General features: G+C 38.0%; 1 protein-coding gene across 1 annotated transcript in view; it reads right to left on the minus strand.

Moving 5' to 3' along the window:
* Positions 1 to 8,568: 8,568 nt before the first annotated feature.
* SFT2D1 (SFT2 domain containing 1) overlaps positions 8,569 to 20,093 on the minus strand; it is a 43,119-nt gene continuing 31,594 nt past the window's right edge. Inside the window, exons 7-8 of the mRNA XM_069070409.1 lie at positions 10,566 to 10,595; positions 8,569 to 8,880 (exon numbers count right to left, since the gene is read on the minus strand). Of these exons, the coding sequence (XP_068926510.1) occupies positions 8,841 to 8,880; positions 10,566 to 10,595 (70 nt within the window). The 3' untranslated portion in view covers positions 8,569 to 8,840. The remainder of the gene's footprint in view (positions 8,881 to 10,565; positions 10,596 to 20,093) is intronic.

Here is a 20,093-nt window from a genome sequence, read left to right on the forward strand (position 1 = left end):
GGGGAGAAGGGGATAAGAGGGGGAATGATAGAAGGGAGGACAGACGGGGGGAGGGTAGTTAGAAGCACCCACTTTTGAAAAGGGACAGGGTCAAGGTAGAAAACAGAACAAGTGGGGGGCAGGATAGGATGGAGGGAAATATAGTCAGTCTTTCACAATATATCCACTATGGAAGTGTTTTACATAACTACACATGTATAACCTATATTGAATTGCTTATCTTCCTAGTAAGGGTGGGTGACGAGGGAAGAAGGGAAAGAATCTAGAATTCAAAGTTTTAAAATCAAAAGTTAAAAAAATTATTATTATTATTATTTGACATGCACTAGGAAATAACATATATAGGCATTGGTGTATGGAGATCCATCTTGCCTTACTGGAAAGTTGGAGGGAGAATGGGGGATGATATAGGAGAAAGCAGATTGGGGGAGGGGGCACTCAGTGAGATTGTTGTTTTGGAGTGGTAGGTAGGGGAAAGACGGAGAAAATTTGTAACTCAAAATCTTGTGGAAATGAATGTTGTAAACTAAAAACATACATAATTTTTTTTTTTAAAGAAAGTAATGGACTGTTGTTTTTCTTTGTATCTCTAGAGCTTAGCACAATGCCTTGTACAAAAAGTTTTTAATGTGTGCTAATTAATAGACAGGGAGTTAGAAGAGAGGTCAGATTTCCAAATTATGAAACAGTCATACTTATCTAGTTTTAAAGATGTCCATTCATCCTTTTTGGGAAACCTTCCATCACTGAATATCCTTCACTTTGTCTCCAAACATGGCTTCCCCCACCCCCTCATTCTCGGTCTCTGAAGTACTTCTGTGGTCAACTTGGTTTCTTGAATTGCTTTGAGGAATAGGGACAGAGAAAGAACCTGTGATTTCATTGGCACGGGGAACTTCTGGATGAGGAAAATCCCCTCTAAGAACCAGCTCATACTGGGTTTGATTGTTAAATTTTCAACGTAAGTATTTCTACCTCAGCAAAGCTACAAATCAGCACTTGCTTATTATTTTACTAACAGTCTAGACCAGAGATGGGGAACATGCAGTGAAGGCTACATGTGGCCTTCTAGGTCCTCAAGTGCAATCCTTTGACTGAAGCCAAACTTCACAGATTCCCTACCCCTGGTCTGGACTTAAGTGATGGGGAACATGTTAATGATATAGATTAAACTTTAAAATGCTTGATTTGCAGGAGCCAGTTCTTAAACATTTACCAGCCCACCCCTGAAGACAAGGCAGTACCTACCTCTCTCTACCTACCTTATAGTCTTGGAGTCACCTAAAGCAACTAGAGGTTAAGTGACTTGCCCAAGGCTCCACAGCCAGTATGTGCCAGAGAGAAGAATAGAGCTGAGGGCTTCCTGGTTGTGAGGCTAGCCCTGCATCCACTACATTGGTGGTCCCATTTAGTGGTTCACAGGTTCCTTAAGGGTTCATTATGATGGTCCAAGGGTTTTGAGCTAAAAATTCATTAATGGTGCAGTAGATAAAAAGCAAATAAAATTGTGAAGAATATTATGAGTAGTATATTAGATTACCCTGGGGGTTCACAACCTATTTTACTGCTGTTGTTGAAAGGGGCTGGAGGAATGAAAAAACACTAGGAATGATCATACCACATATGACGCCTCTGCTTTGAGGACAGTTCCAGATGGGACTCCACATCTGACCTATGAATACAGAGAATCAGAAAGCTAGAAGGAATCTTTCAGATTATCAATTCTGACCCTCTCATTCTAGGGATAAGGAAACTATAGATTTATAGAAATGAAGCAATTTGCCCAGGCTCATATAGCAAGTCAGTATCAGAACTAGAAGTTAAGCCCAGCTAAATCAAGAGTAAATGAAAAGGCAGATTCTTTTATTCCATCTCATAGGTTCTTAACTAATCAGAAGAAAGAGAATGGAGTATCTCGTAATCCAAAGGAGTGACTTTTTTCATTCTATCTTTAGTAATGAGCTCTACCCACCAGTAACACTTCCACAAATCCAGGTTCAAAATGACTATTGAGAGATACTAAGTTCTTCTAGGTGGCTGCCAACCCAGAGCACCGGAGGAACCTTGGTGACTGACTACATTTAACCTTTTGCAGTACTTGTTTATTAGCCTTCTGGTTTAGGGAACAGAAAGGTCCCAGAAGCTATTGAAAATGGTATAACATTTGCCTTACTTCTTTCAGCTTTTTATGTCCACTGTGTAAAATGGGCAGCCTGAATCAGGTGGTAGAATCTGCCACAGATTGCTAGGTTTTTCCAATTCTGAAAAATGTTCTCAGAGGATCCTTCTAGAGAAGCATATTAATATGTTAATTATATATTATCGCTTATATACAATATATAATTATATATGAGCATATAATTATATGTAAATTACATTACAATTTATACTTGTACAGGTCTTTATAATTATGAAATTCTTTTAACAAGCATGAGTACTTATTAAATTTTTATTAGATACAAAGCCCTGTGCTGTAGGCTGGGGAAATAAGTATGAAAAACAAAATAGTTATTTGCCCTCCAAGAGCTACTGTGGTTGTTGACCTGAGATCAATGAACTTTTAAAAATATTTTAACAGTATTTCAATATAATTGGCTTTCTTTGTAATCCTATGCAATAATATATGTATTTTTAAATAGCTAGTATTTATGTAGTGCTGTAAGGTTTACAAACATTATTTCATTTGAGCCTCACAACATGAGGAGCGAGGTATGATTATTTCCATTTTACAGTTGAGGAAACTGAGTCAGAGGTTAAGTGACTTACCAAGAGACAAACAGCTAATAAGTGTCTGAGGCCATATTAGAATTCAGTTCTTTTTGACTCCAAGTTCAACACTCTAATCAATGGTCCATTTAGCTGCCTACAATGTATTTTGCTTCAATGCATTTAAAAACATTTTTCTAAGAAGAGGTTTTTAAGTTTTCCCAGAATTGCCAAAAAGATCAAGTGACATACAAACACACATGCACATATCGCATACACCCCCCGCCCACACACACACACCCTGTATTTATCCACTAGGGGGTGAGGCTAAACACAACCAAAGCCCTATTTGATTAAAGGGCAAATGCTATCAGTCCTAACCCCAGAGGTTTAGCCAACAACAGAGGGCACTCTGAAGCACATGCCAATTGTTTTCAGGTCTGGTTACCTTTGTCCCCCTGCCCTGCCTTTATGGTCAATTGACAACATTGCTGGTCTCATTAGTCTATGAGTCAGAAGTTCTCAAAATTTTTGATCCCAGGACCCTGTGCTGTGGGCTGGGGAAATAAAGGACCCACTCTCAAAAATTGAGAACCGCTAAGAGCTTTTGTTTATTGGGGTCAATTTACTGACATTTACTATATTGGAAATGAAAATGTCTTAATGAAAAGAATTAACTTTGCTGACCCCCTGAAAGGGTCCCAGGGACACAGACTACACATTGAGAATTGCTGATCTAAGAGAGTCAAAGTATTTGTGAATATATTCAATTAGATGCTGGCTCAGCCCCCATACACTAATGAAAAAACTCTACTTTTTCCTATTCCTGCTATGCCTCAATGGAGTTTAACAAGAATCATATCTCTATCTATCTATCTGTATACACACACATACGACAGAAATAGAGAAATAGATGTGTGTGTATGTATCAGAGGGATAGATTTTTATCACAATAAGAAAAGGAATAATACCATATACATTAAACATAGTGAGGATTAAGTGCCCATGGCTTCTTCTGAGAAGCAGCAGCTGAAACTACTTTTTTGGGTCTGCAGGCAATTAAAACCAAAGCAAACAACAACCAGGAGTACCAGGAACGTAATTTTGGTGCTCAGATTCAGGCCTCCCTTTTGTCTGCAAGCAAGACCAAAATACAGGGATACAAATGTATAGAGCTCAGAAATTCAGCTTCAAACCTTCTTGATGTAGGTTGGGCCCAGGCCCAGTGGTGATATGAATCAGACAATAATTCCTCCTCTGGGAGATCCTGACAGCAGCCTCCAGCTTCCTACTGTTTGCATACATTCACTAGGAAACAGAGTCTCACTATCAAAGGCTTATCAAAGGAAATCAGCTGCAGAGCTGCCTTGAAGAAAGCATCCTACTGAAGGGTAATTTCTGTGTCTTCCTGGCTTTCTCCTGGAAAAGTTTTCACTGATACTGATACAAATTGGCTCAGCCATCCTGGAAAGCAAATTAGAGCTATGCCCAAGTCAAGTAAATGAACAAGTACTTATTAAACACCTGCTACGTGAAAGGCACTATGCTAAGCACTGGGGTTACAAAGTAGGCAAAACAAACAGAACACCAGACCCTGCTTTTAAGGAACTCATGATTTAATGGAGGTGGCACCATGCAAGTTACTATGTACAAACAAGATACGTACAGGATAACAAATTGGAGATTAATCATAGAAGGAAGGCACTAGCATTAACCAGTATCTATCAACATTTATTTATTCCTACAACATGTTAGGCACTGTGTTAAGTGTTGCGGATACAAAAGACAGTCCCTGTCTTCAAGAAGCTTATAATCTTATGGGGGAGACAACAGGCCAACAAATACATACAAAGCAGCTACATACAAGATAAAGCTTCTTGTAAAAGGTGGGATTTTAGCTGGGACTTGAAGGAACTAAGGCAACTGAGAAAAATTTACTAAACTCTGTATGCCTTTTGACTCAAAGATAGGACTATATCCTGAGATCAAAGAAAGAAGAGGACCCGTATGTACAAAAATATTTATAATGGTTCTTTTCGGGGTAACAAAGAACTGAAAACTAAGGAGGTGCCCATCAACTGGGGGAATGGCTGAACAAATCATGATATATGAACATACTGGAATGCTACTGTGCTGTAAGAAAAGATCAACAGCATAGTTTCAGAAAATCCTGGCAAGATTTATGAAATGAGAGTGAAATGAGCAGAACCTGGACAATTTATACTATAACACTGTAAAAACAACCATGAAAGTCACAAGAACTACAATGAATGAAATGGCTAACCATAATTCCAAAAGGATGAAGAATGCTACCCATGTCCAGACCAATCTTCATCCCAATAATTCTCTGGCTCTTTCTTGGAGGGTGGGGTTGTCAGGAAGAGATCTATAGACTCACTTCTTATTCCTATACTCCCCCCCATTCCTGGATGCCCTTCCCTGCTTTGCCCTGAGCCACAGAAGGGATGTCAGGAACCCTGATGGAAGTATGTAAATGTGCTGTTCACTGACAAGAAAAATTTGTTATACAAATCTTCCAGCTCTCTTCTCATTTTTCATCTATTTATAGTCTTCCAGTGTCTTCCTTAAAAGCTCTCAGGATGATCTGGCTTAATTGGGAGTCATGCCAAGCTTTCTATAAACTCATTTTCCCCACCACTGTTCCTCAATGTTTATAAGACAGTATAGACCATATTCTTTCCCTGTATTCTCTCATAAGATTTTACAAATAAGCTTCAATTTTGAACAGGTGCTGCCTTTCACCATCTCTCCACTTAGCAAGGGAACCATTAGCTCCAGTAATTTCAAGGTCTTTTGGTCTCCTTGTTGTGGTGATTGCTTTAGTCAGCTAAGCTTCAGGTGATAGCCCAGGGGAGCTATTCTTTTATCCATTTTTCAACTGAGAGCTTTGATGACAAATTTAAATAAAACAAATTGGAGATGTTTTTATTATACTTCATCTTTCATCTTAATTCTTTCATCTAATTTGATGTCTCTGATCTTTGCTTTAACAAGTTGACAGTGTAACCATACAGATAACTTAGAAAAGCCTCCCACATTGCTAATTAGTAATTTCTTGACTATTAGTCATTTTTTCATCTTTGTGATATTCATTGCTTGTCACACCTAGAACCTTCTAATTCTCTTCTTGAAGAGATCATTCATATGTAGATTTAAGGATTTTTTTCTATGTAGTTGAGTCTTTGGCTTCTTTTATTTCTTGATCTGGAGACATATTTCTTCAACACATTTTTTGTCTTTTCTCTAGCCTTGCCCTTGCATTGATGTTATCAACCATTAAATATATGTTGACAGGGGCGGCCAGGTGGCTCAGCAAGTAAGAGCACCGGCTCCAGTGTTGGGATGACCTAGATCAAATCCGGGCTCAGATACTCAGCACCACACCCAGAAATAACTGGCCATGTAACCTTGAGCAAGTTACTTAAACCCGATTGCTTAAAAATAAATAAATAAATATGTTGACTGGCACAGCTAGGTGGCGCAGTGAATAGGGCACTGGCCCTGGAGTCAGGAGGACCTGAGTTCAAATCCAGCCTCAGACACTTGACATACTTACTAGCCATGTGACTTTGGGCAAGTCACAACCCCAATTGCCCTCCAAAAAGCAAATATATACATGTATACACACACACACACACACACACATACACATATATGTTGATTTAATTTCGAGGGTCTTACTGAGCTCAATATATTTCTCTGCCTACTCTTCCTCCAAAATAGATGTTGGCACACAAACTGTATTTATATTCAGAATGGTCTTTTGGCTTATTTTCATTAGGAGTACTACAAGATGAGATAACCAAGAATTCCATGAAATTGTTCTTGTTGCATTTGTACACATGGCAAAATTAACTCCACCAACTTCTTTATCTGAATCTCTGCATAAAACTTATGAGTTATTCTTTCACTTAACTGCGGTTTTTGTTTTCTGCTTTCATTTATAGTAAGAATGTCAGTACTGACAGATTCAGTTCCTCCAATCAACTCATTTGTTGGTGGACAAATCTTAAATTTAGAATACCAATGTTTCTATATAGTCTTAAAACTGATTTTTAGCACAGTCTGGTGTTTTAGGATCAGAGGTTCATAGATATAGAACCAGTATGGTCCTACGAGGTCTGAGTCTAATTCCCTTATTTTACAGATGCAGCGAATGAGGCTGAGAGATTGTGACTTGCCTACTCAAACAGCAAGTATTTGAAGCTAGTTTCAAACTTAAGCTTTTTTTCTCCCTCCAAGCCCAGAATTCTATCCTCAACATTGTGCTGACTCTTACTATGGTCAATTATCATCCATCACTGAAATCGGCTGCAAAGCAGTTTTATAAGAACACCCCAGAGCTTTGCAATGTGCCTTTTGCCAACATTTTTATCAATGACTTGGGTAAAAGAATAGATGACATGCTCACCAAATTTGCAGACAACACTATGCTAGGTGGGATAGTTAACGTACTGGATGACAAAGTCAGGATTCAAAAAAGATTTTAACAGGCTATGTTGGACCAAAACTAATAAAATGAAACGTAATAAGGATAAGTGTAAAAATTTTACTTTGGTTTAAAAAAATTTAAATTTTACAAGTGCATGATAGAGGAGGAATAAAGAGTTTGTATAAGAAAAGATTTGGGGATTTTAGTGGAATACACATTCAATACGCATTGAAAGGATGTTGTGGCAGTCTGGGAAGCTAATACTACATTAAGAGGAGTGTAACTTTTAGGAATAAGGAAGTGATGGTCCTGCTGTACTTTGTCTCAGTCAAAAAAAACTTCTGCAGTATTGTGTTCTGTTCTAAGCACCCCATTATATAGGAAGAGGTCTGGAGGAAGAAAATCAGTTTAGTAAATGACCTCAAGTTCATGTCATTTGAAAGAACTGAGGGCATTTAGCCTGGAAAAGATTTGGAGCATGGAAAAGACATGCTAGCTTTCTTCAAGTATTGATTAGGGGTTGTTCTATGAAAGAGACTTGTTTACTAGCTTGGTGCTGGGAGCACTGGGTGAGAGTTGCAAATTTAGGCTTGGGGGAAAAGAATAACTTCCCTAACAATTAGAATAATCCCAAAATTGAATGGCTTGCCTTGCAAAGATACCGATTTCCTTCTAAATGACTACCTGTCAGATCGCAAACTAGATAGCATTATTTTTCACATATGGAATGGACTAGATGGACTCTGCTACCCCTTGATGCTATGAAATTTGGTGATTCATGAAATATGATAATGCTTTTTAACAGTAATGAATGGTTTCTTATTCAGATCCAAAGAAAGTAATGTCTATAGCAGAGAAAGAAAAGTAAAGAGCCAGGAGTATTTAGGAGCTGGGAAGCAGTCTCCAGAAAGTCATAAGATGTGAACAGAAACACTTTACCCAGCTTCCTCTGATAATGTACTTTCTAAATGACCTCTTTGCAATTTCTTTTCTCAAATCAGTAGAAAAAATAATGAGATAACAGGGAAGGCAAAATTGCTTACATAACCAAAACACTTTTTTGGGGGGGGAGGAGGCATAAATGGAGGAGTGTGGGTGGGGAACTGGCTTGCTGTTAGTAGTATCTACTACCTCTCATCTCCCCTTTAATAAGTTGGATACAGAAAAACTTTTTTCAAATTTTTGTTTTATTTCAAAATTATAATGATTTATATATTAATTTGTTTGCTATACATAATATGCAACTCAACCTAAAGAAAAACTACTTCACATTTCAAATAAAAACAATGATGTCTTAAAAAATTATAAAGGGCCAGAAAACTAAGTGTCTTGCTATAGATTTACATACAATAAGCTCTCTCCAAACAAGTACAAATCTCAAAGCAGTCTAAAAGAAGCTATAATAAGTGATTTATAAAATAATCTAAGCTCTATGATTAAAATTTCCTCTTCTTTGGAAAATAATGGCACATTATAATGGCACAATAATGGCACATTGTGAATTTAAGGCAAAAATATTTAACAGTTTAATTAAACATAAAAGGTTTTTACCCAGTATACAAAAAAAATGTTAAATTATTGCAACATGTTTCTGGAGTGAAAATTAATTCTGAAGAAGTATGCTTCACCAAGAAAACTGGACATCAATATAAAAATTTCCTCTTCAAAAAGTTTCTTAGTTTTAACTTATGAGAGAGGCACAGCATTTCTTCACTGCATCCCTAGGGAGAAGAAAGGAGGGGGAAAACAGTCAGAATGCAATAACCTTCTCACAAATATGCCTGCTGAAAATTTTTTTTACCAAGAAGTCCTGTATATACTAAAGGTCAAATGCCATTAAAGTAATCTGAAATGTAATATTTTAACATAATACAATTTGTTGGCTTAATAGTACCTGAAATAAGGGGCAGCTAGGTGGCGCAGTGAATAGAGAGCATCGGCACTGGAGTCAGGAGGAGCTGAGTTCACATCCAGCCCCAGACACTTAACACAAAAACTAGCTGTATGACCTTGGGCAAGTCACTTTAACACCAATTGCCCTCCAAAAAAGGGCAAAAAAAACCCCAATAGTACCTGAAATATGTGTTAATACTCGATCTTGGGAATCTTTTTGAAATGGCACTTATTCCAATAAGATTTTAGCTGTATATAAGCAATCTTGAGCAAAATAATTTAGCTATCAAAAAAAACGACACTGACAAGGGATAACAAATGAGAGCTCCAATTGCTTTTCAAACATAAAATTTAGAGATGTTACAAATTTTAAAAAAATGAATGAAACCTATATTAACTTGTCACACTGAATATATTTTTGGCAGATAATTATTTCTATTTTGGACTATCATTTTATAATAAAATTCAAACAAGTTAAAAATTTCTGGCATAATGTTAGAATCAAGTCACTAATGATGCTTTATCATAGAGAAATCTTGAATGCTGCTCTATATGGGTAAAGGTTTTTTAAAGGTACCTCTCATTTCCAGGAAGCCACAGGATCTCTGAGGGGTGAATGGACAAAAAGGTGGGGCAAGAGATGTCCTAATAGCAAAGTCCACAGGAGACTACTACCAGTCCTCTCTCTCCACTAAGAATCTTGTAAAATGTTGGGAGTTGGGGGAGGGGGAGAAATGTAATGGAAACGGAAATGGAAATAAGAGGTCCACTGAGGCTTCAAGATACATGGCTGGACCCCAATATACTGGGAGAACTTCCTTTTGTATCTGTGGATAACTTGTAATTTTTTCTCCTTTAAATTTTATATCCCATTTATGATGGAATAAAAGATTAAACTAATTTTCTGCATTATTAAAAAGCATGATTCTTTTTTCCTGGTTCCTTGCATATGTTACATTTCAAAGGTTGGAAAAGAGGAATGGATCCCATTTTTTCTCTGAAGTTAAACTGCATAAATCTCTTTGCCATATGGAATAAAGATATTCCAGCAATATTGGCTTTGAAGTAAAATGCCACCAGACTCCATTCTCTACATCCCCACTAACTTTCATTTTTAAGTAAGATATATGTTCCAGAAGCTTGCACTTGTATTGCAGTGTTTCTCCTACTCTCTTCTACTGAACAGGCCTCTCTGACTTTTAGATCTAATAATGAAACCACAAATAAGACACAAGTAAAACAAAATTACTCAAAATTTTATAACTATAAAGATATGTAGGTGAAATACATATAAATTCATTCTCTCCATCCAATTCTGTAACATCAAAACATATAACATAGGATACTTGTCACTTCTCTTTTTTCAACTAATTTACTTCTTATATTAAAGAGAACAATCTGAAAGTCGCCTCCAAAAGCTATTTTTAAAAGATCTTGTCAAATTTCACATTCCACACTACCAGTATAGAACTAATTATGCAATAACAAGGCAAAGAGATTAAAATAAACTTACCTTGCATATGGGATATATGATAAACTATACCTGTAAGAAAAGGACAGAATGAATGAGATTTCCAAGTATACAGATTTTTTTAAACACACCAAATAACTTTTATCATTCCAAAACAAGAAAAGAAACTGGTTATAAGAAGCAATATCACCCTCTTGTGTTATATGCCCTTAAAAAACAAAAGAGCTCTGCAAGAACTAAATGTACTGCTAACATATTCTCTGTTTAAAGAATTCATTACCCATTAAAAACAAATACTGGCTGAGGAAAACATAAAAGATACAAGATACCAATTTCAATTCCTAAGAGATCCAATTTAACTTCTTCACAGTAATAATCTTATTAAACATCACAAGTTCAAGCACAGATGCTGGTGCAGTCCACTGAAGACCTCCTTCCAAAGTGATGTGGGCACTTTAAAGTACTATCACTACTCTGGCCACTCAGAATTCTGAATCTACCTAATTATGTCATCTCTTCTAGCTCACTTCTTTCCAATATTCCCACAAGCATGAGATTTTATTTAGGGCATGTTAAAACCTAGGCAAACTATAGCTAGATGGACTACAAGTACTTAAATATTTCCTGATTTCAGTCTAGTTATTTTCTCAAAGAAGGAAATAAAGTTACTTTGTCATGATGGGCCTGGAGTCAGAGGGATCTGTATTCAAGTCCAACCTCTGATACTTACTAGCTGTGCAACCCTAGGCAAATCACTAATCTGTTTGCCTCAGTTCCTTCAACTGTAAGGGGTTAATAGTAGAACCTACCCCTCAGGGTTGTTGTGAGGATCAAATGTGATAATATTTGTAAAATACTTACAATATGTCCTAGAATATATAAAAGCTATTATTATATACTCAAATTTTGCCAGGATGTAAGGTCCAATTCATCAACTTGTAGTTTGTAGGATCCAATCTCTTCCCTTTTTTTGAAAATGGGGATATTAACCCTTCAATAATACAGCATTTTTCACATTCACCATGATCTTTAAAAGATTACTTTGAAATTGAAACTTGAATTTGAAAGACAGTAGTTTAGAAAAACATGTCTACAACTCTTCTGAGATGCAGGTCATTGAAGTTTGATGCCTTGCACTGGAGGCAGCTAGTTGCTCTCTTATGATTTTATTCCCAGACTCTATTATTAGCCTCTTTTGCTGTGTCTTTTCTAGTCTCAAAGACATTCTAAAGAGTTTAGTAGTTCAGTTTTACTCCCATCATCTGTTTTCATTATCTCTGCCTTATCATGACCTTCAGCAGTCATCCAATTCCTCCTCTGATCTTTTTCTGCTCCTCAATATAGCTACTACATCTGAAGTCAGGAGTTTTGCTTCTGTTTCCTTTCTTCAGTGTTGTCTTCTGAAAATTAACAAGCTTCTCTACTATTGTTCTCTTTATGCTGTAATCATTTATCTTTCCTTTGCAGCTTAAATGCTTTTTCCTGAGAAACATTTTATCTATCCCTGTTAGGTGGACATCATCCCTGGCAAAAAGCCCACCATTCTCATATTTTGAGCTCTATAATCCAGAAATTCAAATCCCAGTCTTAAACAGTATCTTCCTATCTAGCAATAGACTTTCAAAAGAAAGAAAAAAAGAAGTAAAGGCTCTTTTTTCCATAAAAAAAAAAAACAGCTTTTCATGCTTCCTGCTCACTAGGAGAATGAAGAGGCATTTCTCAAACTCTATTACCTTCCCTTCTAGGATAGAATTCAGGCAACATTCTGGGTTTAGCTGCTTGTCTGCGACGGAAAGACAAACACCATGTACTTTATGTGGGAAAGTACAAAATTCTCCATGTCCTTTGTACTTGTGAGAAAAAAAAGTTTCAGGCCTTCTTTTTGGTAGCTGTTGTGCTCAAAGCCCCTATGTGGCTAACTGCCTGTTATGCTTACAGGGAGCTCCTGAAGAAGGGTTAACTGTTTATGACAATCTTCCTGGCTTCTGTCTTGAGATGAGGCTAGCTTGATCAACTGTCTTCAATTGGCCACTGGTGGTTTCCTGAGAAAGGCCCACAGAAAGGCTCATACCTTGAAATTGCTGGCACTCGATGTTTTGTTAACTTGAGCTTAATTTATGCTAACTTTCAAATTAAGCACAGGTCTCTCAAGAAAAAGACACTCAAAATTCCCACTAAGAAATACAAATAAATGAAATTTTTAAAGTACCAAATTCAGAAAGTACACTTTAGCTTCCATAATTAGATGGAAAACTTACCATTTGCCACTTCTGACAAATTAAGTGCCTTTCACATAGGGTTATACATAATCAAGCTGGACAGTGTAGAGCAAAGAACAGAGACCTTGGAACCTGGACACTTGGACTCTTGTTCCTGCTCTGCTACTAATTAGGCTCTGCCACTTTAGGCAAGTTACTCAATTACTATGGAGCTCAATTTCATTAACTATGAAATGAGGGGGCTCAACCACATAATCCCATGGATTGAAGGTTGTCTTAGACTATGTAATTTCATCTAACTTTAGAAGATAACAAATTTATTCATCTCTATTACTCTATTCATTAAGGTTTTCTACCACCTTTACTATAAACAGCAATTACAAATGAGTATTTTTTAACATAAATTGACAAGTTTGGTACCTTTCATCTAAGGGCTGAAAAAAAATATATAGATTTAATCTATTAGAACTTCCACTATTAGTAATCCAAGAAATAGCTTTATAATTTTTCTGTAATTATACAGAAATTGTTGACACTGGTTCACATCAGAAATTGTGTAGGGGCGTCTAGGTGGCACAGTGAACAGAGCACCAGCCCTGGAGTCAGGAGGATTTGAGTGCAAATCCTGCCTCAAATACTTAATACTTATTAGTCGTGTGACCTTGAGCAAGTCACTTAACCCCAACTGCTCTGCCATCCCCCCTCCAAAAAGCAAAAAAAAGAAAGAAATTTTGTAATTAAAAAATCATTGGGGTGGCTAGGTGGCGCAGTGAATAGGGCACCAGCCCTGGAGTGAGGAGGACCTGAGTTCAAATCCAGACTAAGACACTTAATACAAAACCAGCCGTGTGACCTTAGGCAAGTCACTTAACCCCAATTACCCTACCTTCCCTCCTCCAAAAAGGAAAGAAAAAAGAAAAAAATCATTATGAAGTATGCCTTAGCTTCAAATTTCTAATTAATAGAGACATAATTACTTGACTTTGGAAAAAAAAATTAATGCAACAATTAGTCTTCTATTCAGCACTCAGACTATTAAGTCACTTTGTTTTAGTAAATAATTATTAAAATAATAAAAAAGACTTGGATTTATTATTCATCAAGACATAAAAACATTTCCCCCCTAAATTTCAAACAATAAGAATCCTTTTTTTCCTTCCCAGGTTAATAGTATATAGGCCCTGAATTAAATCCTTTCAAAAATGCAGGAGATTGATAGGAAAGGAGGAGAGAAAACAAGAGCTGTTATCATTAAGGATATCCTAAGACTTAAAGAAAATAACGGAAAATATTCTAATTGCTCAATGTCTTTCAGCTGAGGAATGTATTCAAAACATAACAGTGAAAATCCTTCCAAGATAAGTCAGAGTAGATGACTACTATCCATTTCTGGCGACTCATGTAGGCATAAATTATAGTGATACAAGGACACCCAGAGAAACACTGTCAACGTTTACAAGTCTTCAGCAAGAAATTAGAAGCCTTAGGTGAACAGGAATTGTTTCCATTACTCAGCCAAAGAAGGCAAGGGACACAGATATAAGAAAAGCAGGTTTGGGAAGTGAACAGCTGACTAAGAAGACAGTATATAAGGGTAGGATTTGGGTTTCTAGACTACTAGCTTAAAATACAGTAATGGTGAGGTATGCACTACATCTAACAAGGACTAGAGAAAAAAAAAGCACACTCAGGCAAATAAGTGGTACAGTGGATAGAATACAGGACCTGGAGTAAGGAAAACCTGAGTTCAAATTCGACCTCAGATACTCACTATATAACCCTGGACAAGCCACAAAACCTGTCTACCTCAGTCTCCTTAACTGTAAAATGTGGATAATAATAGCACCTAACTCCCAAGGTTGTTTTAAGGACCAAAAGGGATAATGTTGGTAAAGCACTTAGCACAGGCCCTGGCACATAGCAAACAATTAATAAATGCTTGTTTCCTTCCTTCTTATTGGTATTGCAAGTCTAATCAAAAGGGTAATTTTTAGAAGCATCTTGGAGGCAAAGAGGGCAGTGTGATTCTGAGCAAGTCACTAAAATTCTGTTTGTTTCAGTTTCCTTATCTGTAAAATGGGGATGATGACAACGGGATCTACTTTCCAAGGTTATGAGACTGAAATAAGACAGTATTTGTAAAGTGCTTAGCAGAGCGCCTGACACACAGTGAGTACTTAAATGCTTGTTTCTTTTCTTCCTTTAAACTAAAAAGAAACAAATAAGGAAAAACACCCACCAACCTATAGACCATGGAGAATAAATATCAAGTAAGAAGAAGGATAATAGCTGACATATAAAAATGTTCACAAGGAAAATCCAAGACAGGAGCAAGTAGTAAAATCCATAGCCTCTAACGTCTACACATAAATGCTGAAAAACTAGTCAACAAGCATGATGAATTAGAGAGCCTGACAAAGATGAGATCCAAAACTATCATACAGCTTTATATAGGTATCTCTTATTCAAAAGAAACAAGATAAGTAAAAGGGGGAAGAAGCTAGCATTATGTGTTAAAAAGACATAGACATATAGGTGGGAACCAGGAGTAGTGAGGAGTGGGGTGGGGCAAACAGTGACGATCAGTGCAGGGAGAAAAAAAAGCAATTTCGTCATGAAAATACACTGCAGTCTACCTAAACACACCCACCAAAAAAAAAAAAAAGGAAGATGAGAAGTTTGGGAAACAGATCACAAGCCTAAAACAGAGGCATGATGTAATGGTGATAATAATGATGTTCAGTCATTTCAGTCTGTCCAACTCTTCATGAGCTCATTTATTTTTCTTGACTGGTGTGGTTTGCTGTTTCCTTCTCCAGCTTATTTTACAGATAAGGAAATTAAGGCAAACAGGGTTAAGTGACTTGCCCAGGGTAACACAGCTAGTGTCTGAGGCCAGATTTGAATTTACAAAGATGAGTCAATCCTGACTCCAAGGCTGGTACTCTATTCACTGGACCAGAAATGGGAATAAGCTGGAACTCTGTCTCTGCCAAAAACAGCAGCTCATTATTTATTAACTTTCTTTATGGTAGTTTTATCTTTGAAAGGGTGGAGGAACCAATTCATTTCCAGATCAGATTCTCACCAAGAAATGCTTACTAAGGAAACACTCACTTCCTCTTAGAGTCTGTAAAAGAGAAGAGGAAAGCAAGCCAACATCTGACATGAACTCTAGATTTGGAAGAATGAATTTCAAAGACCTCAAAGGCAGAACAGGTGGGATGCCATGGACTAAATCAGCTCCTGAGACATGGCAATGGCAAACAATTTTGATGAGGAGGAAAAAAGGGAGAGAAAAGACATATTTAGTTGCAGAGGCATGGTGGAAGCAGTATCCTAACCCCTGTGCCCCATTCAGGTTAGGAGATTTGATTAGTTCAGAGGATTAGAAGACTTGGGTGGCTGATGTCACTTCCTGGTTATATGAGTACAAAACAGCCCTGAGGAGCTCCAACCCCTTTACATGATTGCCAGATCACAATGGGCAAACAGAGACCTGGACAGCTTTATTCTATCAACTCATGGTGTCCTCAGAGCACAGCCTTCCTCCACTGTGGCCAGATATATCTCCTTTTGTTAACCACTGAATGACCTTACAGGTATCTCCTTTACATGTCTGGGAGTGAAAATTGAAGCTGTCTCTTTATAAACCTCTGAAGCCAGCACTGCACCAACACACCTCAGCAAATCGAGCAGGGTTGTAACTAGCATATTTGTCTATCCTCAGTTCCAGAAAAGTCTCTAGGTTCCTGGGGAGAATCATTACAATTTCTTCTTAAATGCCTCTCAATAAAGTCCATGTGGTATTATTTCCAATGGCCTTTCACTTACCCTATAAAAGTGTCACAAGCAGTTCCTTCAGCAATTTTGAAACACTGTCCCAAAATTAAAGCTGAGCGCTCAGGGCCCAGGTCTATGCCCAGCAGTTGGTGGGCCTGAAGACCAATATCCTCCCCAAGTACAAGAAGTTGTCCAAGCTTGACCACCAGTAGTTTAATACAGTTATCTTCAGGATACCGTTCTTAATGACAGAGTATGTTGATGTCAATATCTTCTTGCTTAACAATCAGAAAGTTTACTCTCTAATTTCTCAAGGTTAAGGGTACTTTACTGTAAGGCCATCATCATTTCTATTGTCCTCACAAAAGCATGGAGGCGAATCTGAGCTCACCTTTCTTTGAATTACCCATCCCCCATGGCAGCTTTCTGTTCTGTTCTATTCCTGCCTCCTACAGTAACTGCTCTAGGCTAGATGTGACTAAATTGTGACTAAGTTTTCCCTAGTTGGTAAAAAGGTACTCAGCCAGACTGGAGGAAGGATATTCACAGAGGATACACATCAAGCACACTACAAGTTGATACACCTGACTAAAACTCCTCTGCCTTTGAATGATCATTTGTGATCTGCCAGTCAAACTTCAGAAAGAAGATGAGGTTCCATATGACTGTTTTATCCTCAAGCAATTAGGAAGTGATGTCAACCATCCCAGATTGGTCTCCTAACCCAATCAAAAGTCAAGGAAAAATTCAATATCTAATCAAATAAAAACTAGCTTACGTGAAGACAAAAGGTTAGGATATTGCTCTCAACACAAGAAGGGACTCAAAAACCAACTTCAATTTTGAAAAGATGTAAAAAAAGATAAAAGGGTCAGCAGTAAAGGAAAAATATAAAAGTGTGACATGGTACAACAAGAATGAGCTAGGACTGATAAGGAAAGATACAACAACAAAGAAGGCTTTTTTCTGCAGTGGATTTTTGGTAGCTCTACTGGATAAAGTATCAAAGAAGAGATGGAGGTAGACGGCAGAGTAGAAGCAGGACCTCCAAGTGGCTCTGGCTTCCACCTTCCCCAATCCATGTAAAAAGGGGACTCTGAACAAACTTTGGAGCTGCAGAACCCACAAAATGACACAGAGAAGCTAACCTCCCGCTGAGGACAGCCTGGCAGGCTATCAGGAATCCAGCATAGCGCTCTGGGAGCTGAGCCTAGGCCCCTGTGAGCCGGAGGTTTTAGCCCCAGGGTGGGTCTGACCAGCTGCTGGCCAGAGTAACTCCAGATCAGCAGCAGTTGTGGCCGTTTCCAGAATTATCAACACATAAATGTGAAGGACAAAGTGAGAGGTCAGTACAGTCTGGACTTTGGGACCCAGTAAGTGGGAGTGCGTGGCTTTTACCCCCAGGGCAAGAAGCTGCTGAGACCCCCGGCACAGCCAGCCAGCACCATGAGGCAGCTTCAACTCCTGGCCTGCAGAGTATATGGAGACCAAGCAACCAGTCTGAGGGGTAATCGCTCTTGCTTTAACCTGCTTGGATCTGGATTGCAGTCTAGGGTGGAGGTCCTGGGATGTGTGTCCAGCTTGCCAGAGTGTGTGGAGGCCTCACAGAGGGTACCCATCTAATACCTCCCGCAACTGAGAAAACCCCAGCGTTTGGGACGAAAGCTCCCCTGTCTGGTGGCAGAGTCCTACTGTGGCAAAAAGCCCAGGAGTCAAGTGACTGAGGGGCAACATGACCAGGCAAAGGAAACAAAGCAGACAGAAAATTCCAACATTAGACTACTGTTTTGGGGACAAAAAGGAGCAAAGCATGGAACAGGAGGAAGACAGTGAAGTCAGAACTCCTGCACCAAAAGCTTCAAAGGAAAATACGAGCTGGTTACAGGCCATAGAGGACCTTAAGAAGCAGATAAGAGAAGTGGAGGAAAAATTGGGAAAAGAAATGAGAACAATGCAAGACAATTACAAAATGAGAGTCAACAGCTTGACTGAGGAAAATACCACCTTAAAAAATAGACTAACTCAATTGGCAAAAAAGGCTCAAAAACGCAATGAGGAGAAGAATGCCTTAAAAAGCCAAATTTGCCAGATGGAAAAAGAATCTCAAAAGCTCAATGAGGAGAATCATTGTTTCAGAATTAGATTGGAGCAAATGGAAGCTAATGACTTTATGAGAAATCAAGATGCTATTAAACAGATCCAAACAAATGAAAGAATAGAAGGCAATGTGAAATATCTCATGGGAAAAACCTCTGACCTGGAAAATAGATCCAGGAGAGATAATTTAAAAATTACTGGACTACCTGAAAGCCATGATCAAAGTAAGAACCTAGAAATCATCCTCCTCAAAGAAAACTGCCCTGATGTTTTAGAACCAGAGGGCAAAACAGAGGTTGAAAGAATCCACTGATCACCTCCTGAAAAAGATCCCAAAAAGAAAACTCCTAGGAATATTATAGCCAGGTTCTGGAATTCCCAGATTAAGGAAAGAATATTACAAGCAGCCAGGAAGAAACAATTTGAATATTGTGGAAACACAATCAGGATAACCCAGGATCTGGCAGCTTCTACACTGAGGGATCGAAGGACTTGGAATATGATATTCCGGAGGTCAAAGGAGCTGGGATTAAAACCAAGAATCACCTCCCCAGCAAAACTGAGTATCATGTTTCAGGGGAAAATATGGTCATTCAGTGGAATAGAGGACTGTCAAGCATTCTTGATGAAAAAACCAAGAGTTGAATTAGAAAATTTGACATTCAGATACAAGAAGCAAGAGAAGCATGAGAAGGTAAACAGGGAAAAGAAATCATAAGGAACTTATCAAAGTTTAACTATTAACATTCCTACATGGAAAAACAATAATTGTAACTGATGAAACTTTTCTCAGTATGAAAATAGCTGAAGGAAATATAAATATATATATATATATGTCTATATATGAGGGTATATGGGCATAAGAATACATATGTGAATGTGTGTATATATATTTACAGGTATACATAGATAGCGGGCACAGGACCAATTTAATAGGAAGGGATGATACTTAAAAGGTGAAATTAAGAGGTGAGAGAGGAATATAATGACAGGAAATGGGGAGAGACAGAATGGGGTAAACTATCTCATATAGAAGAGGCAAGGGAAAATGGTTACAATGGAGGGGAAGAATAGGAAGGCAAAAGAGAATGGGTCAACCTTATTCCCATTGAATTTGGCTTGAGGAGGGAATGAAATACACACTAAATAGGGTATCTCACCCTCCAGGAGAGTAGGGGGGTTAGGCGATGAGAGGGGGGATGATAGAAGGGAGGGCAGTCTGGGGGGGAGGGAAGTTGGAAGCACCCACTTTTGAAAAGGGACAGGATCAAAGTAGGGAATAGAACAAGTGGGAGGTGGGACAGGAGGGAGGGAAATATATATAGTCAGTCTTTTACAATATATCTACTACGTTATTGTTCTGCATTAGCTACACATGTACAACCTATACTGAACTGCTTATCTTCCCAGTAAGGGTGAGTGAAAAGGAAGGAAGGGAATGAATCTGTAATTGAAAGTTTTAAAATCAAAT

Source organism: Petaurus breviceps, unplaced genomic scaffold (assembly GCF_028583685.1).
Source record: "Petaurus breviceps papuanus isolate PSGF00001 unplaced genomic scaffold, PetGlider_PUasm1.0 90808, whole genome shotgun sequence".
Taxonomy (NCBI): domain Eukaryota; kingdom Metazoa; phylum Chordata; class Mammalia; order Diprotodontia; family Petauridae; genus Petaurus; species Petaurus breviceps.